Here is a 26,634-nt window from a genome sequence, read left to right on the forward strand (position 1 = left end):
TGTCACTCTAAGTCTGAAAGGTGAGAAAACTCCAGTACCTCCAGAATGTCCTAGCTGCCCACTTCCACTGTTTAGTCATGTCTACATGGACATAAAAGAATCCCTGCCGTATGGTTACAATAATGCTCCCTGAGGAAAAGGCAAGACAGACATTTTAAATCCTTAACATCTATTTTCTTCTAACGACAGGAGAGGTAATAACCAATAGAAATGGAACTCACGGGTAGTTCATCTTTCTGGTTCCAAACTCCAGTGCACTGCCTCTGTTCAATCACAGCTTTGATATTAATTAAAGCTGGCAGTGCCACACAACCTGCAGAGAAACTGGGAGGACAGGAGAGGAAATGTTAATGCTAGGCCAGGCGTCAGGAAGCTTGGTCCCAGGACAAGACAATTCTTCCAGATTCCGTGCTGGGTGTAGAGGGCCCTGGTCACTGGACTCAGAGCATCACAAAGCCCCCTATTTTGCTAAACGAGAGCACATCCGTGTGCACACACGCATGTTTACAAAACACAGTTTACAAAACCACTAGACTGAATAAGCTCTGTTTACCAGTCATTAGTGGCCTTCGACATTCATGCTACTCTGACACATTTTCTTGCCCAGTTCTTTCCACACCCAGATCACCTCTGTCCAGGGCAGAAGCACACACTGCTCAGCTCTGCAAATGCTGGCTGTCAACTCTCCCTGTAGGACTGTCCTCAGCTGAAGACAGAGACCTGACGGGGGTCACGTTCGATGAATGCTCCACACGAGGACACAACTCCAGAGGCTACCACAGCTGCAGAGCTCCCTGGGGTGGCCTGAGGCCTTCGATGACTCATCACAGTCCAACCTGTCCCTCTGCCTGACCTGTAATCCTGGCGCTCGTTAGAGTTAAGGGCACCGGTCTGTCTCCATGTGCAGATGGGCTGCACCTTATTCACCTCTCTGTCCTTCATAATGCCTAAGGCGCAGCAGAGATTCAAAACACTTGAGGAATTAAATGAACACTGGAAAAGTTATTTCTTAAAATGGGGTTTTTTTGTTTCGTTTTTTTGCTTGTAGGGCTGCACTGCAGCACATGGAAGTTCCTAGACTAGGAGTCTAATCACAATGACTACTGCTGGCCTATGCCAGAGCCACAGCAACGCCAGATCCAAGCTGTGTCTGCGACCTACACCACAGCTCATGGCAAGGCCAGATCCTTAACCCACTGAGTGTGGCCGGGACAGAACCCACATCCTCATGGATCCCAGTCAGGTTCGTTAACCAATGAGCTACAACGGGAACTCCTTAAAATAGGTTCTTAAACTTTTTGATTTCAGGACCTCTTTACAGGCTTAAATATAAGGATCTCAAAGAGCATGTGTTTTTGTGGGTTGTATCTATCATTATTTATTGTACTAGAAATTAAAACGGAGAAATCCTTAAAATATTAACGCACTTAAAAATCATCAAATCATGTTATCATAAATAACATTCTCACAAAATACAAGTCTCTTTTCCAAACCAAAATTAGACGAGTGGCAATGTAAACATTTTCACAAATCTTTCTAATGTCTCCCTTAACAGAAGTCAGGTGGATTCTTACACCTTCCTCTGCATTCAACCCCCTGCAATGTCATCTTTTGGCTGAAGTGTAAGTGACAAAAATCTAGCCTCACACACATATGCAGTGTTTTAATCGCCTTTCCAGATAACTGTGGATATTGTTCTTTAATGCCTCACCAAAACTCAACAAGAAGCAGTTTTTCAAAGGTTATGTGCAAAGTGGAATCTGAGTCTTGCCACTGGAGTTCTGTACCCTGCTCCACTAAAACCCAACAGTCTTGTTCTCTGAATGAGCCTTTTACCCATGCGTGATCTTCTAAGATCACAATGATCTCCCAAGTGGTAGCACATTTCATTACATAATATAAAATCCAAGTTCCTTATTACCACCATCAATCTCATCAGAAATGTTCTAAAGCACTGGGAAGCTGCCCAGCTCACAGAGGCAGGGGGCCCACATTTTCCCAAAGTCTATTTTAGCTTAAAATCTTGAATGTATCACTATGGCAAAAGATACTACCAGTTGCCTTCCCAACGTGACAGGCTTATTACTTTACTCATCTGACAAAAACCTGAATGTGAATAACTAGAGTCTGTCTTTTAGTGGTTTTTCAAGTGAAACCTATGTTCCAGGGAAAAAAGCAACTATTTTTTTAGCTCATAACCCAAACATCATACAGATGCTTTTCTTGAGACAGTGTCCATGCTGCCTCAGGATATGGCGTGAAGCTTAAGGGCTTCATCTGAACTTCCAATTTGGGCAGAGTATTCAAAAGATGTGTATTCAAAGGCAGAGTAAAACTAAAACATCTGCAAGTGTGTGGGGGTGAGGAGCACAGCAAGCTCCTGTGGGGGTTGGGACCACCGCCCCCATCTGCTGAGGCTGAAGCAGTTTAACCCACAGCGTGAGCACAGCGGAGAAGGCTCTCAGAGACCCTCGAAGGATCAGAGACCACACTGGTAGCTGCTGCTCTAAAGCTCTGTAATACCAACTGTGACAATCTCTTGAAATACCAACTATACTTTTCCTCGGAAAAACAAATGTTCTACCAGCTTTAAACATCAAGAACTAGACAACAAATTAAGCAGAAATGACCAGTGCGGTGCATATTTCAAGAACGGACAGGGCCAAGCTCCATACCTGACGCTGAGTGGGGACTCCACAGAGAGCCCCAGAAGGGCACAGGCATCCCGTGTGAAGATGTCACAGATGTCAGCCCACTGGTTTGCGTCAAGCAGGTGAACATACGGTGAGTTCTCAATCCCTTGTCTCAGGTACACGAGGCTTCCCATCAAAACCTGAATGTCTAAACAAAAGCAGCAGCAATTTGGGGGCGTGAATGTTCACCTAAAATACAACCTTCGAGTAATACACTGAAAAAGGCAAGAATTCCCCCAGCTGACATGGCCTAAAATTACTTATCAGTAACACCTTTTAAAATTCTGGGGGGGGGTTCTTGGAGTTCCTGTCGTGGCTCAGTGGTTAACGAATCCAACTAGGAACGATGAGGTTGCGGGTTCGACCCCTGGCCTCGCTCAGTGGGTTAAGGATCCAACGCTGCTGTGAGCTGTGGTATAGGTTGCAGACGTGGCTCAGATCCCGAGTTGCTCTGGCGTAGGCTGGCAGCTACAGCTCCAATTTGACCCCTAGCCTAGGAATCTCCATATGCCACGGAAGCGGCCCTAGAAATGGCAAAAAAAAAAAAAAAAAAAATCTGGGGGGGTTCTTGCTGTGGCACAGTGGGTTAAGAATCTAACGGCAGTGGCTCAGGTCAGCGCAAATGTGTGGGTTTGATCCCTGGCCCAGCGCAGTGGGTTAAAAGATCCTGCATAGCTACAGCTCAGATTCAACCCCTGGCCCAGGAACTTCCATATGCCATGGGTGCAGCCATAAAGAAAAAATTCTGGTCCTTAAGCTTGGTTTCTATTAAAGAAACAGCAGAGAGAAAAAGAAGAAGAAAAGGAAAGCACTAAATACTGAACCTATAATTATTTTATTTTTATACACACAGCACAGTATAATTACCTTTATCTACAGGAGTAACAATTATGTCATAAAGGGGGCCATCACATATCTTTGGCTGTTAAACCAGCCAGTGCTCCCACCCTGACACTTGGGGTTAAATTACTGTCACCCTGCTGCACCTTTAGACACTCTGTGTGACAGTAACAGCAGCATGGGGGCAGGAGGACAAGCAGGGACTTCAGTTGTTTTAGTTTATTAGCAAATATACAGTAGATCTACTTAAGATAAACAAATTCCAGTGGTGGCTATAGGCCTGTTTCAAACATTAAAAACATCTGACTCCAAACTCACCTTTTTGATGATTTAGGGCAAATGGCTGAAAATTTTTAGCATATTGTAATGCCTCTCGCTGATTTGTAGTGCCTCCCATTAACAAGCTAATAAAGTACAGTCTGTGTAGCTTAAACTCCAAGGAGCTGTTCTGGGCTATGAGCATTTCTCGGTTTGATACTGCCCATCTAGAAAAAAGCAAAAAAGATTTTAACAATAATTAAGAGCACAGACATGTGTGTTAAAAATGGTTTGAAACCTCACACATACCAAAAAAAAAAAAAAAAAAAAAACAAAAAGGGCCTAGGCTGCCATCTTGTGGAAGTTGGTGGTATCATCAATTCCCAGGCCCAGAGACTTGTAAAGAAACAAACTACACTTAAAGACACTCTTTAACCAGTGAAAAATCATTAAGTTAGATGATAATTACGTATTTAATAAGGCTTTACACCAAGACAAGATGGATTCTGACACATCTGGAACTGCACAAGGCTACACTCTGAAGCGAACATCAGCCATGAGACTAGTCTATTCCTGTTAAACTGGCATGTTTATAAGTGAGTCACAAGATTCTGAAGGGAAACCAGCTATCTTTAAACTTTCACTGGTGTGAGACTTGGTGCTACTTGCTTTGAGGTTAAAAACAGTAAACTCAGGTATTTACCCTTAAGGTGCTTTCAGACTATCAGAAGGATAAAGCTATATAAACACCATATAGCATATCATAAAAAGATTTGTACAAACAGTGCCAATGAGGGAAATACGCAGTTTTGAATGATCCAAAGCACAGTGACGCAGGCCTCAACAGCACAAATGATAGGAATAACCAATCCTGAGCTGGGACTACCAGTTAAAAAGGTGAGCACTAAAGCAGAAGTCTATCAGCCAGCTGTTAAAAGTCAGATTTGTAAGCAAGTGGTAAGAAGCACTGCTTGGAGTTCCTGTTGTGACTCAGCGGGTAATAATCCCAACTAATATCCATGACAACGTAAGTTCAATCCCTGGCCTCGCTCAGTGGGTTAAGGATCAGTGCTGCCATGAGCTGTGGTGTAGGCTGCAGATGTGGCCCAGATCTGGTGTTGCTATGGCTGTGGCACAGGCTGGCGGCTACAGCTCCAATTCCACCCCTAGCCTGGGAACCTCCATAAGCCACAGGTGCAGCCCTAAAAAGACAAAAAAAAAAAAAAAAAAGAACTGCTTTATTTCTCTACACATATTAATGTGTAGAAGATGTTAGTATCACATTCTTCTTTAATCTGATCTTATAAATATTCCCCACTGAATTCAACTCACCAAGGACCCCTCCGAACCTGAACTACTGATTTCCTCCATGGACTCTTACAAGTAAAATGCTTCAGGTTACTCACAATGAACTGGCTGGCTGGTGGGATAAGACTTTACAGAGCTGCACTTTCACTGGATCCTACCCTTCCCTAAAGAGGCCTGCACACCCTTATGAGTATTCTAATCAACTTGTTGATGTATCCACATCTTGGAATCAAGTCACGAAGCATCTCTGACCTCAAAATCAAAGTGATTTCTAAAAATACTAATCACTTGGACCTTAGACATTATTTACTAACATTTAAATAAGCCTGGGACCCGTACCTGGCACTAATTTAATGATGCTGTTCAGCTGGTAAATCCTTCTGACACCAGCAAAGGGCCTCCAGGGGCTGTCTTGTATGCATGCCCAACAGCAGCCACCAGCACCAAAAGCACTGTGCTTGTGGCAGTCTCCGGTCTGCCAGGTACCTTCCTGACTTCCAGATCCAGAAGTGTCTTTAAATCAGGCCACTTACATATACACACACATATGTATCTATAAAATAGAGATGTAACAAGAACCTACACTGTATAGCACAGAGAAATCTACTCAATACTGTGTAACAACCTATGTGGGAAAAGCATGTGAAAAGGATGGGATATATGTGTACCTATATGTAGAACTGAGTAACTCTGCCGTACACCTGAACTAACACAACTTTCTAAATCAACTATACTCCAATAAAATTTAATAAATAAATAAATCAGGTTACTCACCATTACCCCCTTCTCACTCATTTGCATGAGTATGTTTTCCCACTAACAAGTAAGAAGAGGTGGTGAGCTTTTTCTTTTTTGTTTCTGACATGAGGTATGTGTGTGTGTGTGTGTGTATCAGTTTTCAAGAGTTAAAGAAGGGAATTAACAGAGAGTAGCCACAAATTTTAGTAAATGATGAGAGCCAACAGAAAAGGGCGAAGTCCATAAGTGGGCAATTCACAGAACAAGAAAAAAAATCTATTTCATTTTTAAAGGCGATGTTCATGATAAAATGTTAAAGGCGGGGGGGAAGGTGTGAAAACAAAAATTTTCCTTCCAGTCATCAGAATTCTTAACAGCAATGATTCCAGGAAAGGGGGATTTCATGCATCAACTGCTGTGGTGTGGGCTACGATCAATCAGAACAGGGCACCAACTGTTAGAGCAGCACCAACCAAGAGGATGCACCAAGGAAGAGCAATTAGCCCAGATGACAGTGATTTTTAAGAACACTGACCTATATGAGTTCCCGTCGTGGTGCAGTGGTTAACGAATCCGACTAGGAACCATGAGGTTGCGGGTTTGATCCCTGGCCTTGCTCAGTGGGTTAAGGATCCAGCGTTGTCGTGAGCTGTGGTGTAGGTTGCAGACTCGGCTCGGATCCCAAGTTGCTGTGGCATGGGGTAGGCCAGCGGCTACAGCTCCGATTCGATCCCTAGCCTGGGAACCTCCATGTGCCATGGAAGCGGCCCTAGCAAAAAGGCAAAAAGACCAAAAAAAAAAAAAAAGAACACTGACCTATAATGGCATATATTACTGTCATACCTAAAAAGCTTAATAACTTTTAAAGCTACTGCAAAAGTAAACAAAATTTCTTAACTTTCCTTTCTCATCAATGAGCTAACAGTAACTGCAAATTACTTTTCCTAAAAGTAATTCAAGCTATGAATATGAGTTCACAGCTTTCCAAGTTATATATATATATTTACCTTGATTTTTAACTTAAAGAGTCATTTATTTAAACAACGTAATTCCTAATTTACTACTTGAATTTATGTTTACTACAATCAGCAAGCTAAATGTAAACATTCAGTTAACTTCACCATGGTTTTTAAAAGAAACTCTGCTCCCAATTTCCAATGTGGGCCACAAGAGAACGAACTGATGGCTTTGGAAACTTGTTTAAAGAAACACTGTAGAAAGACCAAAAAAATGACACCCAGTAAGGTCACCTATGTCACAATTCTCTTTGTTCACTACCACGACTACATTCTCCTAAAGAAATCTTCTGGACCTCTTCGATAAAAAGGCCCCAAACAACACTACTTACGCAGGTGACTAAGTTAGAGGCAACCCACGTCTAGGCAATTATCTCACAGAAACAGGAAGCATTAATTATCCTCACTGTCAGGCCTCCAAAAAGACTTGGCCCTAACAATGCTCCATATTTAGAGTTTCCATATTATTCCAAAAATAATTAAAATAAGATTCCACTTTCATAGTTAGCTGTTCTTTCTTCCCCAGAAACCTGACAGCATCAGTCTGTTTCTCCCTCTGCTCTCACCATTTTGCCAGTCTGAGCTGGTGTCTGTTTCTGGTTAACAGTGAATAAAAATGCCTCCTGCCAGTTCCTACAGCACACTCCACCACAAGCTTTCCAGCATTTTTTTTTTTTTTGAGAGTTATAAATATCTTGTTTTTTTAATCTATCTTAGGGCTATCTTTCTTGTGGTTAAAAGCTGAAGTTCACAGGTATGGACTTGGCTAAACATTATTGGTGACCAAACCAAGTGCTTAAAAAATCCAGACTGGGAGTTCCCGTTGTGGTAATGAACAGGATTCAGGGGTAATGAACCTGACTAGTATCCACGAGGACGTAGGTTCAATCCCTGCCCTGGCTCAGTGGGTTAAGGATCCAGTGTTGCCATGAGCTGTGATGTAGGTTGCAGATGCGGCTCGGATCTGGTAATGCTGTGGCTGTGGTGAAGGCCAGCAGCTGTACTTCTAATTCAACCCCTAGCCTGGGAACTTCCAGTTGCCACGGGTACAGCTCTAAAAAGAAAAGAAAAAAAAAAAAACATCCAGACTGGCAAAAGTCAAAGTGCAGAAAATAAAAAATTTTTTTAAAAAAGAAGAACCCTATAACTTTGCTTTGGATAGCTAACATTTCATTTCTGATATATTTTTGAGTGGTAATTTCTCAGATAGGAGTTGAGTCCATTGCTAGAGCTACTAGCATTTTACTCATCTCAGAGCTGGGGTGAGTATCTGTCCTTCTTAGATGCCATTTAATAAATCACACAAACAACAGCCTTTACGCCTCAGCTTCACAGGGTCTCAGGAAGGCAGAGCTCAGTATGTGGCCAAACAACAACACATGACAAGTGGCCACCATGTCAAACAGCGCAGTTCCACAGATTAGTGACCTTTTACTGCTGGTTTCCCACCCACAAAACCAAGGGTTTTATAGCCTAAATTAGTAACAGGTCAGCATTTTATAAGAACAAATTCCAGAGTCCCCTTTAGCTCCCCCTCCTGGCCTAGTTTAGCTCCTTATTCTCTTATTTTATTTATTTTTTTTAGGGCTGCACCCGAAGCATATGGAGGTTCCAGGGTAGGGGTCGAATCGGAGCTGTAGCCGCCGGCCTACACCACAGCCACAGCAACGCCAGATCCGAGCCGAATCTGCAACCTACACCACAGCTCACGGCAACGCCAGATCCTTAACCCACTGAGTAAGGCCAGGGATCGAACCCACAACCTCATGGTTCCCAGTCAGATTTGTTTCCACTGCACCACATTGGGAACTCCCTTAATCTTTTAAATGCTTCATCTCAGGAATAATTTGTTTCAATTTTCCCTTTTCAATTTTTTTAATGGCCACACCCCAAACATACTGGAAGTTCCTGGGCCAGGGACTGAATCTAAGCCACAGCTGTAGCAATGCCAGATCCTTTAACCCACTGGCCAGGGATGGAACCCACTCCTCCACAGCAACCCAAGCTGCTGTAATCAGGTTCTTAACCCACTGTGCCATAGGAGGAACTCCCAATTTTCCCTTTTTTTAAAAGAAGAGTCTCAATCTCTCTACAGTCATGGCTTGCCCACTCATTTCCCAGGATGCTCAAGTCCTTGGTGAGGCTGGATACAGGTAAGAGACAGGCATGTTAACCTGCTCCCTGAGGGGTAGCCACTGCCTTGGAACTTCATACACACTCTGGCCAGCAACAAACACAAAACAGACAATGGAAAATGATGACCCTAGATACTTTGCTCCCTTTGGCTTGTATATTCTTTTGCGTTTTCTTCTCCACTGGGCCCCTCTCTCCATTTTCAACTGGCTTCTTTTTCACACAGTAGCTCTTCTCGCATGAGACTCGGTGTGTGGGTACAGTGAGTTAAGAGTGGATCCCTCATCTCTTCTGCCCACTCAGAATTAAGAACCTCCATCCCTCAACAAAACCAAAGGAGAAGAAAACAAAGGAGAAAACCCTCACACGGTGGGGAGAACAGTCAAACTTGTTTGAACCTTGGTTCCTTTCCTCCAACGGTCCATCTGTCAGTGTTCTTTATTCGGGGGTTCTATGTGGCTTTTAAAACTGCCTGCGTCAGCAAGACTGCCTGCCAGGAAGACGGACTAACAATGAGGGGACACATACCAGAAACCGGCTAATCACTGCCACCCACTTTCCAGTGGCAGTCAAGGCTCTACGACCAGGCACCTTGGCTTGTTTCCTTCATTTCATTTTCTAAAACCTTTCTCTACTTATGAATTGTGTTTTTCACAATACAACAATTTCTCGAAGTCCAGCAAGCATTTTTTTCTCCTCAGAGAGAACACACACACACTACCGAGAAATCACACGTACCACCAAGAAATCACAACAGTAAGCCCATGTCACATCCCTCTGTGGTTTTTATTTCCAGCCTCATCTAACAGCTAGGAGACGACTCCTGAGGGTGGAGTCCTCTCCTATTTCAACAGCTTGCCTGAGACTGTTCATGGCCTATCCAATCAAAACTCTTCTCTGGTCGAGACTAACAAAATAGTTTCTCTTCTGTGAAAAATCCTGCAATGTTTCTCTCTCTCTCTCATAACCACTCATTAGTTTCTGTTCCCTTACGGTATTCTACTGAGGCTGTGCAAACAGAACTGCAAACTCCCCTAAACAAGTTCTATGAGGTCACTGGGCCGCTCCGGGTGTTGAAAAAAATCAGCTTTCCAAGTCTGCTAGGTTGAAAGTCAGATCCTAGACTATGGAAACCCACCAAGGCAGTATTACTCTTTGAAACACCTTCAGGAAGGCAATCAACTGGCTGCCCCTCAAGACAGCACTTTCAAAATGTCAATAACTGGCACAGAGTTACAAGAACAGTTTTTATTTTTCTAATTTCTCCATCTTCCCATATTAGTTATTGTTACTTTCTTGTTGACACTAGTTTTTTTGGCTCTGATTCTATCCGCCATGTGAAGGAGGAAGTCATGTTTGTTCAATGTTCTCCTTCAAACTATTCCATCATTTATTGAGTGCCTACTACAAAACAAGCACTATGATAGGTACCAAGAGGAATTCAAAAAGCAGATAATGCAGAGATCCCATTGTGGGGCAGCAGAAATGAACCCAACTAGTATCCAGGAGCATGTAAGTTCCATCCCTGGCCTCACTCAGTGGGTCAAGGATCCCGTGTTGCCGTGAGCTGTAGTGTAGGTCTCGGACACGGCTTGGATCCCATGTTGCTGTGTCTGTGGTATAGGCCAGGGCTACAGCTCTAACTGGATCCCTAGCCTAGGAACTTCTATATGTCGTGGGTGCGGCCCTTAAATTAAAAAGGGGGAGGGGGGAACAGATAAAGCAATCTAGATGAAGAGAAAAATCTGCACACAAACTCAGAAATACAGGGGCAAGAACAAAAGAACAGGCAGAGTCCCAACCAGACCCGTATATAAAATTAGCTGTTCTGTCCCCTCTCTCTACCACATCCATTACCATTCTTTACTGCCTTCTTTCCACTGTCTCATTATCTGTAGTTAAGAGCTAATGCTCATCAGACTCTCCTCTCATCCAATCTTCCTATGGCCTCTGTCCACAGCAATCTTTGTGGCTGGCCTCTGCCTCAACTGCCTAGGCTGCCTGGAGGACCTGCTGCGGCCTTTCACCTTCTTCCCTCTCTCCTGGGTGGTTCCATGAGGCTTCCTCCCAGGAGACGCCTCACATGAAACACGAAAGATACTTCCCCCCTTGGATCTAAACCAGAATTCTCCAAATTCACGCCCCATATCTTTCAACTTTTGGTACAAGTTGAGTACAATGGATTTTCTGTACCTTGCCCACAAAAGATGTTCAGTAATTACTGGCTTTGCACTCACCAGTAATAGGCAGGAGCTGGAAAAGTTTGAGTTGCTGTAATGGAGATTTCTACTAAACTAACATCTTTCAAACTTATGTTTTACAGAACTCCAATTCTTTGAGTTTTAAGGTGTTACTGGGAGTGGGAGGAGACCAGGATTCTTTGGTTAAATATGCAAACACTGGGTTTTATAAAGTCAAATGAGTTCCTTTACTGTGGGACTGTTGATGGCCCATCTAATATGCTACAGTGGTTCTCTCAGAGGAGAGTATCAGGGAATATCACACAAAGCATTTCTTGACTAACCTTCTGATTCCACATTCTTTTTCAGGGAACATCTTCCAGGCCTTAATTTCTCCTTTATCAAATGAATACTTACTTCATAGGACTATTACAAGGATTGAATAAGCTAATACATGTAAAATGCTTAGAACAATGGTAGGCAAATAATAAGCAGTCAAGAAGAATTAATTGTAATTATCACTAATTTTCCCCCCATGCTGATATTTAACATGGCAATATTCCCAGAAAGGTGAGACAAGAAACTTTTTACTGTACAGTTGGTCCAACGTATCCATGGATGCAGAACCTACGGATATGGAGGGCCAAATGTACCAGGGCATTTTATATAAGGGACGTGAGCATCCATGAATTGTGGTATCCACGGGGCTTCCTGGTACCATGTCCCCACAGACACCGAGGCACAACTGTACAGTAACTGCCATTGCTGCTGCCAAGTAGATGGAAATTAAGGCATGAGAAGCACTGCTTGAGGCTACAAATAAAGAAGACATTTAGAGAAATAATTGATAGATATGGCAGAGTTAAGCTATCAGTAAGACACTTAGATCTTACAGGAAAAGCACAAAGTTAAAAGGATCTTATAAATTTTCTTCATTCCAAAAAGGAAAGGCCTTGAGTATTTTAAAGGCTAAGGCAGTGCAAATACTCAGTACAGTCTCCAGTACAAAGTAAGCACTCAATAAAACCTTGACGAAAAACCTGAAAGATTAATGGATAAATGAATAGTACCTCAAATAACTCATATATTACTTCTAAATCGCTATAAAACAACACTTAGGTGGAAGATGAAAGTAGAAAGAAGGTTGCCATATTCTGTTTAAGAGGTGTTAGAGGCACTTGATTACATTTAATCCTGCAGGTAAGTCGCAATAAAATCTGCTAAAAAAAAAATCAAATATACTATAAAGGTAATATTCATAGTAGACAATGGTGCTGTTTACATGACATTTATCTTTAATAAACTAAAATAGTTACCTCACATTTATAATTTATATAGAAATTTGTAATTTATAAATTTACACCGGAATCTCTACCTGTTCACCTGCGCTCGTTTTAGAACTTTGCAAAATTTTATAAGAACTGAGAAATATCAGAAACAGAAAACTAAACTATGAATAATTAAATGGTTTAGTGGAAGGAAAAAAATGCATTTTATAAAAATCACCAAGGCTCTTCCCAACAAATTTTTTTCTTGGTAACAACAATCTCAAACACTCTGGGTTTTTAAAAAAAATCAAGATTCTAAGGCTATGACCTCACAACAATATCCCTGCTTCTGTCTTCCAGCTTCTTCCTTTTGATAACTCTCCTTCCTTCCTCCCCCTCTCTCTTTCTTCCTCTTAGAAACAAATAACCTGATAATGTTCACATTAAAAACTTTCAGCAAACTATAGGCCAAGGCCAAATGTGGCCTGCTGCCTGTTTGGTATGTCAGATGAGAGACGATTTTTTGTTTTTTCTTTTAACAGTTTTAAAGGGTTGTAAAATAAAAAATAAAGACAAATACGAAATGGAGATCTTAAGTAGCATGCAAAGCCTAAAACGTTTACTATTTGGCCCTTTATTGAGTGCTGACCCTGCTCTAGGACAATATTTAGCAGCGCTTACTCAGCAATTTCAGATAATTCACATCAATATAAGTTCACAGTGAATCATTCAGTTTTACAAGGGTAATTGGAGTAAAACCATAACAATATTTGTTCTCATCATGTATACCACTTAGTTCCAATAACCAACTACATTTTTTTGCTAGCACCAAACCCAGGAAATTATGGAAGTTCACATACCAGACTCAGACCACCCGGACAACAATACTTCAGTTATAAAGCTAGTCCAGGGGCTGGGGTAGCCTGGACACAGGAAACCCTTTCCTCTCATGGGAATTCAGACCAGCTGATAAGGGAAGTATGTTCTAACCATTTTCTCCTATTGCACATTCCCCCAAATCCACTTAGCTAAAAAAAAAAAAAAAAAAAAATTCTCGTTTCTCTGAAGTCTACCCCAGTCAAGATATGTATACATTTTGAAATCTCCACTGTACTTTCTAATTACATTTTCTGACAGAGTTCTCTCAAAAGTATTCAAGAGAAAACAAACTCAGTGACTCACTCCAGAGCAGGTCTCAGAACTCTGACTTTTAATGCTTCTAATATTCGATTTAACTCCACAAATGGTTCTTTCTGGCTTGGGTCCACAGAAAGACCAGATTCCTGAAAAAAACAGAACTTTTGTTAGTAATCAGAGTAAAGAGGTATGGTAAAAGCATATTCTAAAGTATAAAATATGAGGAAAGACATTAAAGATACCTTCTTTTCATGGGTCTATGCATAACTGATTCACCTGACTATATACCTGAAACTAACACAACATTCTAAGTCAACTATACTCCAATAATTTTTTTTAAAAAACATAATTTCTTTTTAAATGTGTTTCTCTTGATGATTGAGCCCTAGTATCATTCTTCCTCCTTTTTCATAACAGTAAAACCCCAAATTTCAACTGGGCACAGAACCGTATGGAATAAAGCTGGGCATGGCTTCACAAGGTATTAAGTCCTAGCCAGCGAAATACAAGCATATACTCTTTGCCCCTTCTTGGAATACAGTACAGCTGGAGTTCTGGCTATCCTGGACTATGAGGACAAGGGACACCTGAGAAACAGGAGAGCTACAAGGAGCCTAGGTCCCTAAGAGCTTCATGGCGCACAGCTACCATATGTGCTGTGGGTGGCATACTACCTCCTATTTCTATGTAAGAAAAATAACTTCATTTTTGTTTAAGCCACGGGTATTTGGGGTCTCTGTTACTTGTAAAAAACTTAATCCCAAATGACACAGTTTACTTTAGGAAATTCATATGGACACACACACAAAATCCCATAAGATACAGAGAAAGACCCGAGTTCTTTCTTATCTGAAGTGCTTAATACTGAAAAGACTTAGAATAAGTTTGGTTTACACACTGGCTTTAAATTATTTAACCCTATGGTCTATGTTTTTCTAAAAAGGAAGATACAACAGCACCCAGTGCCTCAGGAACAGAATTTGAAGACACATGAACTGGAACTGAATCTTACTTAGTTCCTCCACTATGGCTTGTAGGTCTTGGGCAGGGGGCTTCTCCAGACCTCAGATTCCTCATCTATAGAGCAGGAGCAATAATTGCTTCCTCTCAGGGTTGCAGTGAGGAAGAAAAGCACAGCTAGGCTGGTGGTAAATACTCAATACAGGGCCACTGCTAATATTCTGATCACGTGGTATTGGTAAACTGTTCTGAGATCCCTAAGTTCACATCTAATAGAAATAAAAGACAAATGCTACTCACTTGAAGTAAATTTTAGCTTGAATTCATTTGAGGAACAATTCTTTCATCTGGGCCAGATAAGAAGAACAAATATAAACCTCTTTGTCCTTTTCTTCATCTTTGCTATACTAACCTTCCCTATCAAAGGGAAAAATGTTTCAAAAAGTATTATCACTTCTGACCCTTCACTGGGACGAGTGTTCTGGGGCAGGAATAAGGACATAATCTGAGTAACAAGTTCTAGGCCTATCATTTTCACCAACTTAAAAAAAAAAAGAACAATTCCTGCTGTGGTGCAACAGGATCCAACAGCACCTCTTGAGTGCTTGGATGCAGGTTCAATCCCCAGCCTGGCACAGTGCATTAAGGATCCAGTGTTAACACAGTTGTGGATTAGGTTGCAACTACACCTAGGATCTGATTTCTGGCCCAGAAACTCCATATGCTGTGGGGCCTCCAAAAAAGAAAAGGAAAAAAAAGAAAGAAAAAGATATACTTCCTAGTAAAATGAGGTCAGCCCTGGTGATTTAAATACTAAAAATCTACCTACGGCTAGAGACTTAAAAATGGCACAGCTGCCTGGTTTGTTTCAGCCTCTTGAAGTTGGCACGTTACCTGGCAGAGCTCCTCAGCTACATCCAGCATCCCTTGTCGAAAGAAGTGCTCCACCATCACCTCATTGAGGAGCCTCTGGCTGTCTGCCTGCCAGCAGCCGTCTATTCCCACACTGCTAATGTCAGAATCAAAATTCTGAAAAACAAGAAAGTGCATCATGAATTGCCCAGGATACACACTTTATACGTTTTCACCCCACTTACTTAAACAGAAAGAATGGCACGCGTTTCACTCTGAGACACCTCCAGTAAGTACCCAATTCCAATTTATCTGAAGCCTCTGACAGGATGGAATTTTCTCAATGCTCTTTTCTAAACCTTGTCACTCTCATTGATTACTGCTGGAAGTGTAATAAACAGGTGCATTTTTTGAGGGTATTTGGGGAAAATACATAACCTTATTACTGATTTCTGTGAATAAATTGATTTCCAGGCATTATACGATAGCAGTGTTTTCAGAGGTGTGCAATGATGCCTGTAAAAGCATGTTCAATGCAGCATTGTCTGAAAGGGAAAAAGAAAACCCATAATGTCCAGCAGAGGATTATTAACCCATGGCACATCCCAACAACTGCAGAGCCAAGGTGGGAGTTGGGGAAAGAGGAATGGCCAGACGGTTAAGAGAGCAGGATCTGGGACCAATGGACCTGGGCCTGAATCCTGGTTTTATCTTATCAGTTGTGTGATCTTGGCCAAATTACTCAAGGTCTTTGCACCTCAGCTTCCTTATATTTAGTAAAGAAAATAACAGTACCTCCCTGTTATGGGCTGAACTTCATCCTCTCACAGTTCTGAGGCTGAAGTTCTAACTCCCAGTACCTTATAAAGTTAAAATGACATCATTCGGGTGGGCCCTCATCTACTAAGACTGGTATCCTTATCAAAAGAGGAAATAAGGGAGTTCCCTAGTGACCCAGCAGTTGGGGATCTGGCGTTGTCACTGCGGTGTGGAATGCTGTGATGTGGGTTCAATCCCTGGCCCAGGAACTTCTGTGTGCCATGGGCACAGCCAAAAAAGGGGCGGGGGGGGATTAGGACACAGACAGGTAGAGGGGAGACCATGTGTTACAGACTGGATGTCTATGTGTCTCCCACCCCACCCCCCAAATTCCTACACTGAAGCCCTAAAAACCAGTGTGTATTTGGAGACAGAGTCTGGGAGGTGATAAAGGTTAAATGAAGGCATAAGGGTGGGGCCCTAATCCAGCAGGGCTGGGGCTCTTATAAGACAAGGGAGAAACCCCAGGGCTCCCCGTCTCTCCACCACATGAGGACACAGTGAGAAGATGGTCATCTGCCAGCCAAGAAGGCGGCTGTCTGCCCTCAACAGGAAATACAGTGGCCAGCCACCCTGATCTTCCCAGTCTCCACCAACACGGTGACCCGGAACTTCTACTCTCCAGAACTGTGGGAAAATACATGTCTGTGAGCCGCCCGGTGTGCGGTACTTTGTTAAAGCAGCTTTAGCAAATCAACACCTCCCTACTGGTTCCATGAAATGGTAGTTGCTACTGTGCTAGTTTTTGCTATTCACAATTAAAAAGTGAGGCTCACTGCTCTGTATCTACTGGCATGGAAAAATGTCCATTAACACTGTAAGTGAAAAAAAGCTACTTCTATATAACTAAATGCCATTTCTCTAAAAAAAAGCAAGAGAGCAAGAAAGAAAAGAAAACTTGCAAATGCTTATAGAAAAAAATCTGAATGAATAAATACACTAAAGTATTATTAGCAGAGATTATCACTGGTGATTATCACTCTCCACGCAAAGAGCCAATATTCCTCTTAGGTCAAGCTAAAAGATTTTGTAAAGCACATGTGTGGATGGTTTAGGTTCCAGGTAACACAGATCCCACCCAGTCTCTCCCACCAGATGCAATTACAAAATCAGGACTGAGCGGATAAGCTATGTGAGGAAACTACAAAGTTAACAGTATGAAGTGGGTTGGGAAAGAAGGCGAACTGGTGGCGAGTTCACTCCTTTTCTCCCTCCAACATCTCTCAGCCTGGATGCAGTGTAGCCAAAACCCAGAACTGGGCGCCCAGAATGTGGCCGGAGAGCTCCAGGAGAAGCTCCAGTTGTGGCACATGGATCAGGAATGGGTTCTCCTACCAAGAAAGAAGGGGAGGAGTTCTGTGAGGCAGCAGGTTGATGATCTAGCATTGTCACTGCAACAGCTCAGGTCACTGCAGTGGTGAGGGTTCCATTCCTGGCCCTGGTACTTCCACATGCCTTGGGTGAGGCAGAGGGAAAAGGAGGAGGAAGGGACAGAGGGAGGGAGAGAAAAAAGAAAAGAAAAGAAAAAAAAAGGAAAATCACATGCTTTTTTACCTCCACTTTCTTGCTCAAGTCAGTCTGCAGTTAAATGAGTTTACATTGTAAATAAGTCCCTTCCCAGCAGTACCTAGATTATGTTTGACTAACAACCAGGGGGACAAGAATCTTGGGAGACCTTCAGAACTGTCTACACAGCAGGCAACCTAAAACTCTGAGAGAAGGGATCCTTTCTTTCCAGTCAGGGGAGCTATGGTCCCAGGAGGGAGGGACAGGACAGTGCAGTGCTGGTGGGATGGTGGTGAGCTGGTGAGGACAGCTGCCTACCAAGAGGGAGGGACAAAAACCCCCACTGCATATTTTCTGTTCTTCTACCTACCTTGTAGCCCAAGATACACAATAAATGTAATAGAGAGCAGGGGTATATAAAGAACCAGCCGCCAGGCAGGATGATGAAAAGACAGCCCCAGGGAACCATTAAGTATCAGGGGAGGGAGATCACAGAGAGGAAGGAACTCAGAAAAGTAACCCCCTTCCCCACCTAATGTAGTTTTACTAACTCCTGGGCTCAGCCTCAGGTTGACTCTCACACCACAGCCTGAAAACTGAAGGAGGGGATAGACCTAGTTCCTAGGTCCCACAGTGGCTGCTGTTTGCACACAAACAGGACATATCTCAATAGCTCTGTAATGGCTTTGCAAACGAAGCTAATATTAACATGACGACAGAGAAGACTGATCAGAACTGGAGCCTGAGCCCAACCTGGTCGAGTGCCCACTAAAACAAAAGCACTCGTATTTCTGTAGAATTTAAACAGGACTCGGAGTCTCAAAACACACTATTAAAAATGTCCAAAATACAATCCAAAATTTTTTGGCATATGAAGAACCACGAAAATCTAAATTTATGAGAAAAGATGTTCAACAGACAACAATACCTAGATGACACAGACGTTAGTATCATCAAAGACATTATAAGTTTATTCAAGTTGCAATTATAAAGTTAATTTAAGAAGGAAGAGCAAATACTTTCAAACCAAAGACAGAAAGTCTTAGCAAAGAAACAAGATACAGAAAATCACAAGTAAAAACCCTGTGGATGGACTCAATAGCAGAATGGAGGTGACAGCACAAGTCAGTAAAGACACATAAAAATTATCTAATCTGAACCACCAAATAAAGATAGGGAAAAAAAAAATGAAAAGGGCCCCAGGGACCCATGGGACAATAACAAAAGATCATGTCATGTTACTGGAGGGCTGCAAGAAGAGTGTAGTGTTGAAAATTTTTTTTTTTTTGTCTTTTTGCCATTTTCTTGGGCCGCTCTCGAGGCATATGGAGGTTCCCAGGCTAGGGGTTGAATTGGAGCTGTAGCCACCGGCCTACGCCAGAGCCACAGCAACGCGGATCTGAGCCGCGTCTGCAACCTACACCACAGCTCACGGCAACGCTGGATCGTTAACCCACTGAGCAAGGGCAGGGATCGAACCTGCAACCTCATGGTTCCTAGTTGGGTTCGTTAACCACTGTGCCACGACGGGAACTCCGAAAATTTTTTTTGTAGTATTTCCCAAACTTGGCAAAAGACATAAATCTACAGATTCAAAAAGCTCAGCCAACTCCTAAAGGGATAAATTAAAAGAAATCCACAATCAAGACACCTCACAAATCAAACTGCTAAAAACTGAAGACACAAAAAAACTCTTAAAAGTAGTTAGAGAAACATGGCACAAGGCTTACATGGGAACTGTGAGTCTTTGCTTTTTTTTCCTTCCCTTTTTTAAGGCTGCACCTGGGGCATTTGGAAGTTCCTGGGCTAGGGGCCTAAGCCACAGGCACAGCAACACCAGATTTGAGCCACATCTGTGACCTATACCGCAGCTTGGGCCAATGCCGAACCCTTAACCCAATAATTAAGGCCAGGGATCAAACATGTGTCGGGTTCTAAACCCAATGGGCCACAACAGGAACTCCAGAACTGTGATTCAAATGACTACAGATTTCTCAATAGAAACCATGGAGACCAGAAAAAAGTGGCACATTTTTCAAGTATTAAAAAAAGAACTGTCATCCCAGAATTTTAAATTGAGAGAAAATATCCTTCAGGAACAAAGATAAAAACATTCTCAGATGAATAAGAGCTGAATTTGTTGCCAGAAGATCTGCTCCAAAAGAACTGCTAATGTTCTTCTGACAGAAGGGAAACTGTACTAGAAGACAACCTGAAGGAGTTCCCATTGTGCCTCAGAGGGTTACAAACCCAACTAGTATTCATGAGGATGCAGGTTCAATCCCTGGCCTCGCCCAGTGGGTTAAGAATCCAGTGTTGCTGTGGCTGCGATTCGACCCCTGGCCTGGGAACTTCCATATGCCTCGGGTGCGACCCTAAAAAGAAAAAAAGAAAAAGAAAAGACAACCTGAAATATCAAGAATGAAGGAATAACCTCATGGTCTCAAAGTTTTCCCTGTCCAATTTTACTTCCACCCCATTATCTTTCATAGGCATTAATCCCCTTAAACCTCTTGCATTTCCTTTTTTTTAAGCATATAAATTTAATTAGATGAGATCATTTATATTTTAACTGAAGTTACAATCTCAGATGTCACTGCTTAAATACAGCCCAAGCAATACATGGTTATTTTAAAGCACCTACAGGAACAGGCAGTAAGTAATCTGTAGTAGAGATTACATACTACCTACCATTTACAATCACCACAACGCAGGACAGCTCTCCTCTCCACTCCAAAATTCGGCACATTTTTCTTTAAAAAGCTATCTACTCTTAGATGTCAAGTCAGTAGCCTAAAACTAAATATATACATTAACATTTGGAATTGCTCAGACAAAAATGAAAATGCAAAACTCCTCCCAGAGTCTTAATTTTTATTCATTTTCTTTTGACAGACCCCTTTCTTGGCCTCGTACTTTAAGAATGGAAACGATACACAGGACCTGGATGCTAAAGCAATAATAGCACCCATGCCCTCAATGAAGAGACTGTATCTAGCGTGGAAGAAAAGTCAGAATTGCTAGGATAAGGTTTGCTTATCAGATTCTGCTGGCTGAGAGATGACTTTTTAACAATCATCAACAATTATTACATCTTTATGCCGCCTATGACAACTACAACACCAGAAGTAAAGACGGTGCTACTTTGCTTCTCTTCTGGACTAGGACATAGGCCTAGAAGCGTGATTGATGCCACAGATACTCTCCCACATTTTATTCCCCCAGACAAATGGCCATTCAAATGAATAAAGGAATGGGTTTCTGAAGATGACAAGAATTTATTTCAAACTCAAGAATCTGCCTATAACTCTCTGAATGTCTGAATGTACCCGATAAGCAAGAATCATTGAGACTAATTAAGATTCCTCCCTGATCCATCAACCTCATTCAATCCAAATACAACCTTCAGATTTCTACTCATTCATTCCATGATTATTCCCCTATTCCATCAACTCCCAACAAATTCATCAGTTGTCCATTCTGCAGGAAAGAAACAAAACAACTTCGGAAGACACAATGGTCAGCTCAAAGCACAGAACATATTTTTTTTTCTTTCTACATTAATTTTTAATTTTTAAATTTCTATACAATTTTTAAAAAGTTTTTGTCTCCCAGTAGTTTTGTTTTGTTTTAAGAAGTATGGTTGATTTATACACGATTTTAAAGGTTACAGGACACTTAGAACAAAATGTTGGCTATATTCCCCATTGTACAATACATCCCTGTAGCCCTTACTACACTGAATAGTTTGTACCTCCCACTCCCCACCCCATCACCCTCCTTCCCACTAGTAACCACTAGTTTGCTCTCTCTGTGAGTCTGCTTCTCCTGTTATATTCACCAGTTCATTGTCTTTTTTTGATTTCACATATGAGGAATATCACACAGTATCTGTCTTTGACTTATTTCACTTAGCATAACACCTTCCAAGTCCATCCATGTTGCTGCAAATGGTATTATTTTAGTCTTTCTGTGGGTAATATTCCATTGTGTCTATGAACCACATCTTCCCAATCCATTCCTCTGTCAATGGACATCTAGGTTGCCTCCATGGCTTGGCTACCGTGATCAGAAGCACAGACCATATTAAGACAGACAATTTTTTCGGCAGTACATAAATACTGGTCATCTAGAAATTTTTTAAACGTTAAGAGTCTAGCATTTAAACAAATTTAATAGTTTGGTAATAATGCTCTCCATGTAACTTTATTTCTATAAAGGGTTCCAGAGTCACCACAAAATAGGTGCTAAGAATAATCAAATACCCTTACTCTTAGGATATCACTACTACATTCAAGTTTTATAACTTATTCCCTAGTATCAGAAAATACAACTAAGCAGGAATAAGCAAGGCATTAGATGAAAATTTCTGAGCTCCCTTCTACCATTCTGATTTTCCTGTTTAAACCACTGAGGTGATAAGTAAACTTTTTCATAGCTTATTTTCTGCTCACATGTAGTAAAAATTAAAGCTAAAATTTTATAAAAAGAGGTTGAGGAAATGCAGAACAGCCTTTTGATATAACTGCACGTTCTTACTGTTGCATCAGAGCAAGGATCAGTTCCAGCCCATGTTGCTAGGTGACCAAATTCATTTTCGTGGCTGCCCAGGAAACTGGCAGCATAGCACACAAGCAGCAGCTAGTAAAGAGAAATATCTGACTAGTAGCACTTCTGTCTTACTATACTTTTTCCTTTACATATTACACACAATTTTTTTTTTTTTTTTTAGGCTGTACCCACAGCATGCGGAAGTTTCCGGCCAGGGACTGAATACCCACCACAGTGACACAAGCCATAGTAGTGACAATGCCAGATCCTTAACCCTTCCAACACCAAAGAATTCCTCTTTCCATATTTTTAGACAAAAAAAAAAAAAAATGCAAAGACGTTCTTAAATGTGAAGACAAGATTCAAAAAACAATCAAAAGCAAAAAAACACACATTCAAAGGTATGCCTGCCTAGAAAAGATGTTTGAGGTTAAGACGAGAAATCCAGGAGTTCCTTGGTGGCTATGTAGAGCTATGACTCTAGTTACAACTGTGGTGCGGGCTGGATCCCCAGCCCAGGAACTTCTACATGCCACGACCTAGGCCAAAAATTAAAAAAAGGAAGAGGAAGAGGAAGAAGAAGAGGAGGAGGAAAAATCCAGGACACACAAATTCATATAACATCTCATATACTTTTAGTATCATTCACTTTGTTTTTTGCTTTTTAGGGCCTCATGTGTAGCATACAGAAGTTCCTAGGCTAGGGGATCAAAACAGAGCTACAGCTGCTGGCCTACACCACAGCCAAAGCAACACAGGATCCTTAACCCACTGAGCAGTGCCAGGGTTGGAACCTGCATCCTCATGGTTACTAGTCAGGTTTGCTACCGCTGAGCCACAACGGGAATCCAATCATTCACATTTTTGATGGATTAAGTTTTTTTAAAATCTGAAAGCTAGGCAGAGAAGGAGTAAATAAAACATTGTCATGAAACTATGAAATCTAAACAAACTATCCTACCTCTTTGCCACATCATGAACATGCTTACAAATTGGTTAGGATTTAAGGACTGGCCATCATTGTTCACTATCCAAAACCAATCCATTTCTGAAATACATTTTATGAAGCTGTAATTATTGGGCAGGTAGTGATAAACAGTACATGACAGAACTCAGTATTTGTTTTAATTCCTAGGTGACAATTCTTTAATAACTGTTAATTTTTTTTAAGACTTTTCCATCTATTTTTGAAGAAAAGTTGGCATGTGAACCTAACAATGTACCTACCAGGAATCAATTTCCCTTCTAAACGTCCAATGAATCTGGTTTAGCAGTGAGAGGCAGACTGCAAAGGATACTTAACAGAGGAGTTCCTGTCGTGGCTCAGTGGTTAACGAATCTGACTAGGAACCATGAGGTTGAGGGTTCGATCCCTGGCCTTGCTCAAAGGGTTAAGGATCCAGCATTGCCGTGAGCTGTGGTGTAGGTCACAGATGCAGCTCAGATCCTGAGTTGCTGTGGCTGTGGCGCAGGCCGGCGGCTACAGCTCTGATTAGACCCCTCGCCTGGGAACCTCCATATGCTGAGGAAGTGACCCTACAAAAGGCAAAAAGACAAGAAAAAAAAAAAAAGGAATATTTAACAGAGAACAAGGAGACCTGGATTCTGGTTCCCTGCAGCCTGGGAAAAGATAGCTACTTCACTTACAATCCAGGAAAGATTAGTATCCAAAAAGGTCTTATGTTTTATTTTTTAGCCGTACCCACAGCATATGGAAGTTCCTAGGCCAAGGACTGAATCTGCGCTGCAGCTGAGACCTACACCACAGCCACGGCAACACCAGATCCTTAACCTAACACTGTTGAACACTGGGAATTCCTAAAAGAGGTTTTTTTTTTTAAAAAAAAAAAATCCCTGCTGGAGTTCCCAGTGTGGCTCAGTGGGCTAAATACCTGATGTAGTCTCTGTGAGGATGAGGGTTTGATCCCTGGCCTCACTCAGTGGGTTAAGGATCAGGCAGTACCACAAGCTACAGCATAGGTCGCAGTGGGGCTTAGATCTGGTGCTGCCATGGCTGTGGTGCAGGCCTCAGTGGCAGCTCTGATTTAACCCTAGCCTGGGAACTTCCATATGTCTCAAGTGCGGCTGTAAAAACAAACAAACAAAATCCCTACCAATCTATAAAAAGGACAAATAACCCAGGAGAAAAAATGGGCAAATAACCAAGAAATTCACAAAGGGGAAAATTCTAATGGCCAAACATATGAAAAGATGCTCAACCTCAAAGATGATGAAGGAAATGCAAATTAATACAACTGGATACTATTTCACATCCATGTGATTTGACTGACTTTTTTTTTTTTTAAGTCTGATAATACCAAGTGTAGGCAGGAACTGAGGAAATAGAAACTGCCACATATGTTCAGTAGGACTGTAAGTTGCTATCAACCCTTGGGGGGAAAATGCTAAATTTTTACTAGCAAACTTAGTAAAGGTGATGATGAGGCACATGCCTTATGACAAAATCATTCGTATTTAGACATATACCAGAGAGCAGTGCTTTGTCAACCATGAGTTGGAAAATAAATGCACTAGTGTCCAATAATCAGCATTTACAGATGTCGCTCCCTTTTGACACATTCCAGTCTCTCCTCTGCACCTCTATTTTAGATATCAAAAGTTAAGAGATGTGTAGATTGTGCCAGATCAAGGAAGGGGCAGGGACTTACCCACCCTGGTAAGTCCTTAATGTCATAAACAAAGGGGAGTAATGTCATATGGTCAGACATACGCCAAACTACTCTGCCGGGCTTTTAAAAATTTTTAAGATCCTTAAAATGCCCCACAATCTATCTACCTGTCTATCTCTCACAATTATTTTAACTGTTATTTCACATACCTTTCTACTCCCGTCAAGCTGCTTCCTTATCTGAACCAGCTACAGAAATCTGCGTGATTATTTTACCAATTCTCCCAAAGACAGTGCACAGCTCTTACAATTCCAGACACACAGGAGAAAAATCCATACATACAGTGGGTGCCCTTAGGGCACTAGAAATTAATTCTTTCAAGGAACTCTAGTTGATAAAGGCTCCTCACAGTCTTAAAATCTGGGCTTTTATCCCAGCTCTTCCATCTGCTTTCCAGTTCTGTGACCCCAGGAAGGTTATCTAATAAGTCTTAGTTTTCACATCTATGTATGCCGACCACAGGTGCTACCTTATGAAGTATTGCTCAAGACTCAACTAAACAATGTACATGAAAATATCTATTAGTACCTATCCCAGTGGTAAGCTTTTGATGCACACTTGCTGAATCTGAGAGCCAGGCCATGCCACCAAACCTTCTGATTCCACATTTAAAAGAGCTTCATTTTTAAAATTTTATTTATTTTTTGCCCCACCTGTGGCATATGGAAGTTCCCGGGTCTGGGATCAAACCCGCACCACTGCAAAAACCCAAGCCGCTGCAGAGACAGTGCCAGATACTTAACCCACTGTACCACAAGGGAACTCCAAAAGAGCTTCATTTTAGAAAACATAAGTTCAGAATCACATTAAAAGAGGATTGGGGGAAGACGGCAGAGTAGAATGACTTAAGCTCACCTTCTCTCACGAAAACACCAAAATTCAAACTAACCACTGAACAACCATCAACAGAACAGACTGGAAACTACCAAAAAAGATATCCTACACCCAAAGACAAAGAAGAAGCAGGCACAACAACAAAAAAAAAGGCAAAGAAAAATGAGCCCTCCCTATTTCTTGTCCCTACTTCTCTCAGCATGTGGGTTTTGTTTCCCACAAAAGACCAGATTCTTTCCATGTGGGCTCACACGTTTCCAGCCCTTTTTCCATAAGTGCCCTGCTGAGAAAGATGCTGGGGAAGAAGGGTGTTAAGGTATCCACCTGGAGCAAACAACGGTGACCAAGCTGGATGGGTCAGACTCATCCTCAGACCATGTGCTGTGGGCAGAGTAGACACGGTACTGAGAATATGGCTGCTCGTATTCAAATCACATGACTTAAAAAGGAACGTCCTCTGGGAGTTCCCACCGTGGCGCAGTGGTTAAAGAATCCGACTAGGAACCATGAGGTTGCGGGTTTGGTCCCTGCCCTTGCTCAGTGGGTTAACGATCCAGCGTTGCCGTGAGCTGTGGTGTAGGTTGCAGACGCGGCTCGGATCCTGCGTTGCTGTGGTCCTGGTGTAGGCCAGCAGCTTAGCCTCAGCTCCAATTAGACCCCTAGCCTGGGAACTTCCATATGCCACGGCAGGGACCCAAGAAATGGCAAAAAGACAAAAAAAAAAAAAAAAAAAGGAACGTCTTCTATCCTGACCATAAAAATATGAGGTTTTTATTAAATGCCTGGCTAGCAATTCGAGGTGGGGGTTGATTTGATATATATTTTAAGGAATATGTCCCTAGCTGCTTCTT

General features: G+C 41.9%; 1 protein-coding gene across 1 annotated transcript in view; it reads right to left on the minus strand.

Moving 5' to 3' along the window:
- Positions 1-26,634, minus strand: part of RMND5A (required for meiotic nuclear division 5 homolog A) — a 59,055-nt gene that overhangs the window by 7,915 nt on the left and 24,506 nt on the right. The window contains exons 3-7 of the mRNA XM_047781583.1: positions 15,426-15,560; positions 13,617-13,717; positions 3,852-4,018; positions 2,676-2,841; positions 222-324 (exon numbers count right to left, since the gene is read on the minus strand). Coding sequence (XP_047637539.1) covers positions 222-324; positions 2,676-2,841; positions 3,852-4,018; positions 13,617-13,717; positions 15,426-15,560 — 672 coding nt within the window. The remainder of the gene's footprint in view (positions 1-221; positions 325-2,675; positions 2,842-3,851; positions 4,019-13,616; positions 13,718-15,425; positions 15,561-26,634) is intronic.

This window comes from Phacochoerus africanus, chromosome 5 (assembly GCF_016906955.1).
Source record: "Phacochoerus africanus isolate WHEZ1 chromosome 5, ROS_Pafr_v1, whole genome shotgun sequence".
In the NCBI taxonomy this organism is placed as follows: domain Eukaryota; kingdom Metazoa; phylum Chordata; class Mammalia; order Artiodactyla; family Suidae; genus Phacochoerus; species Phacochoerus africanus.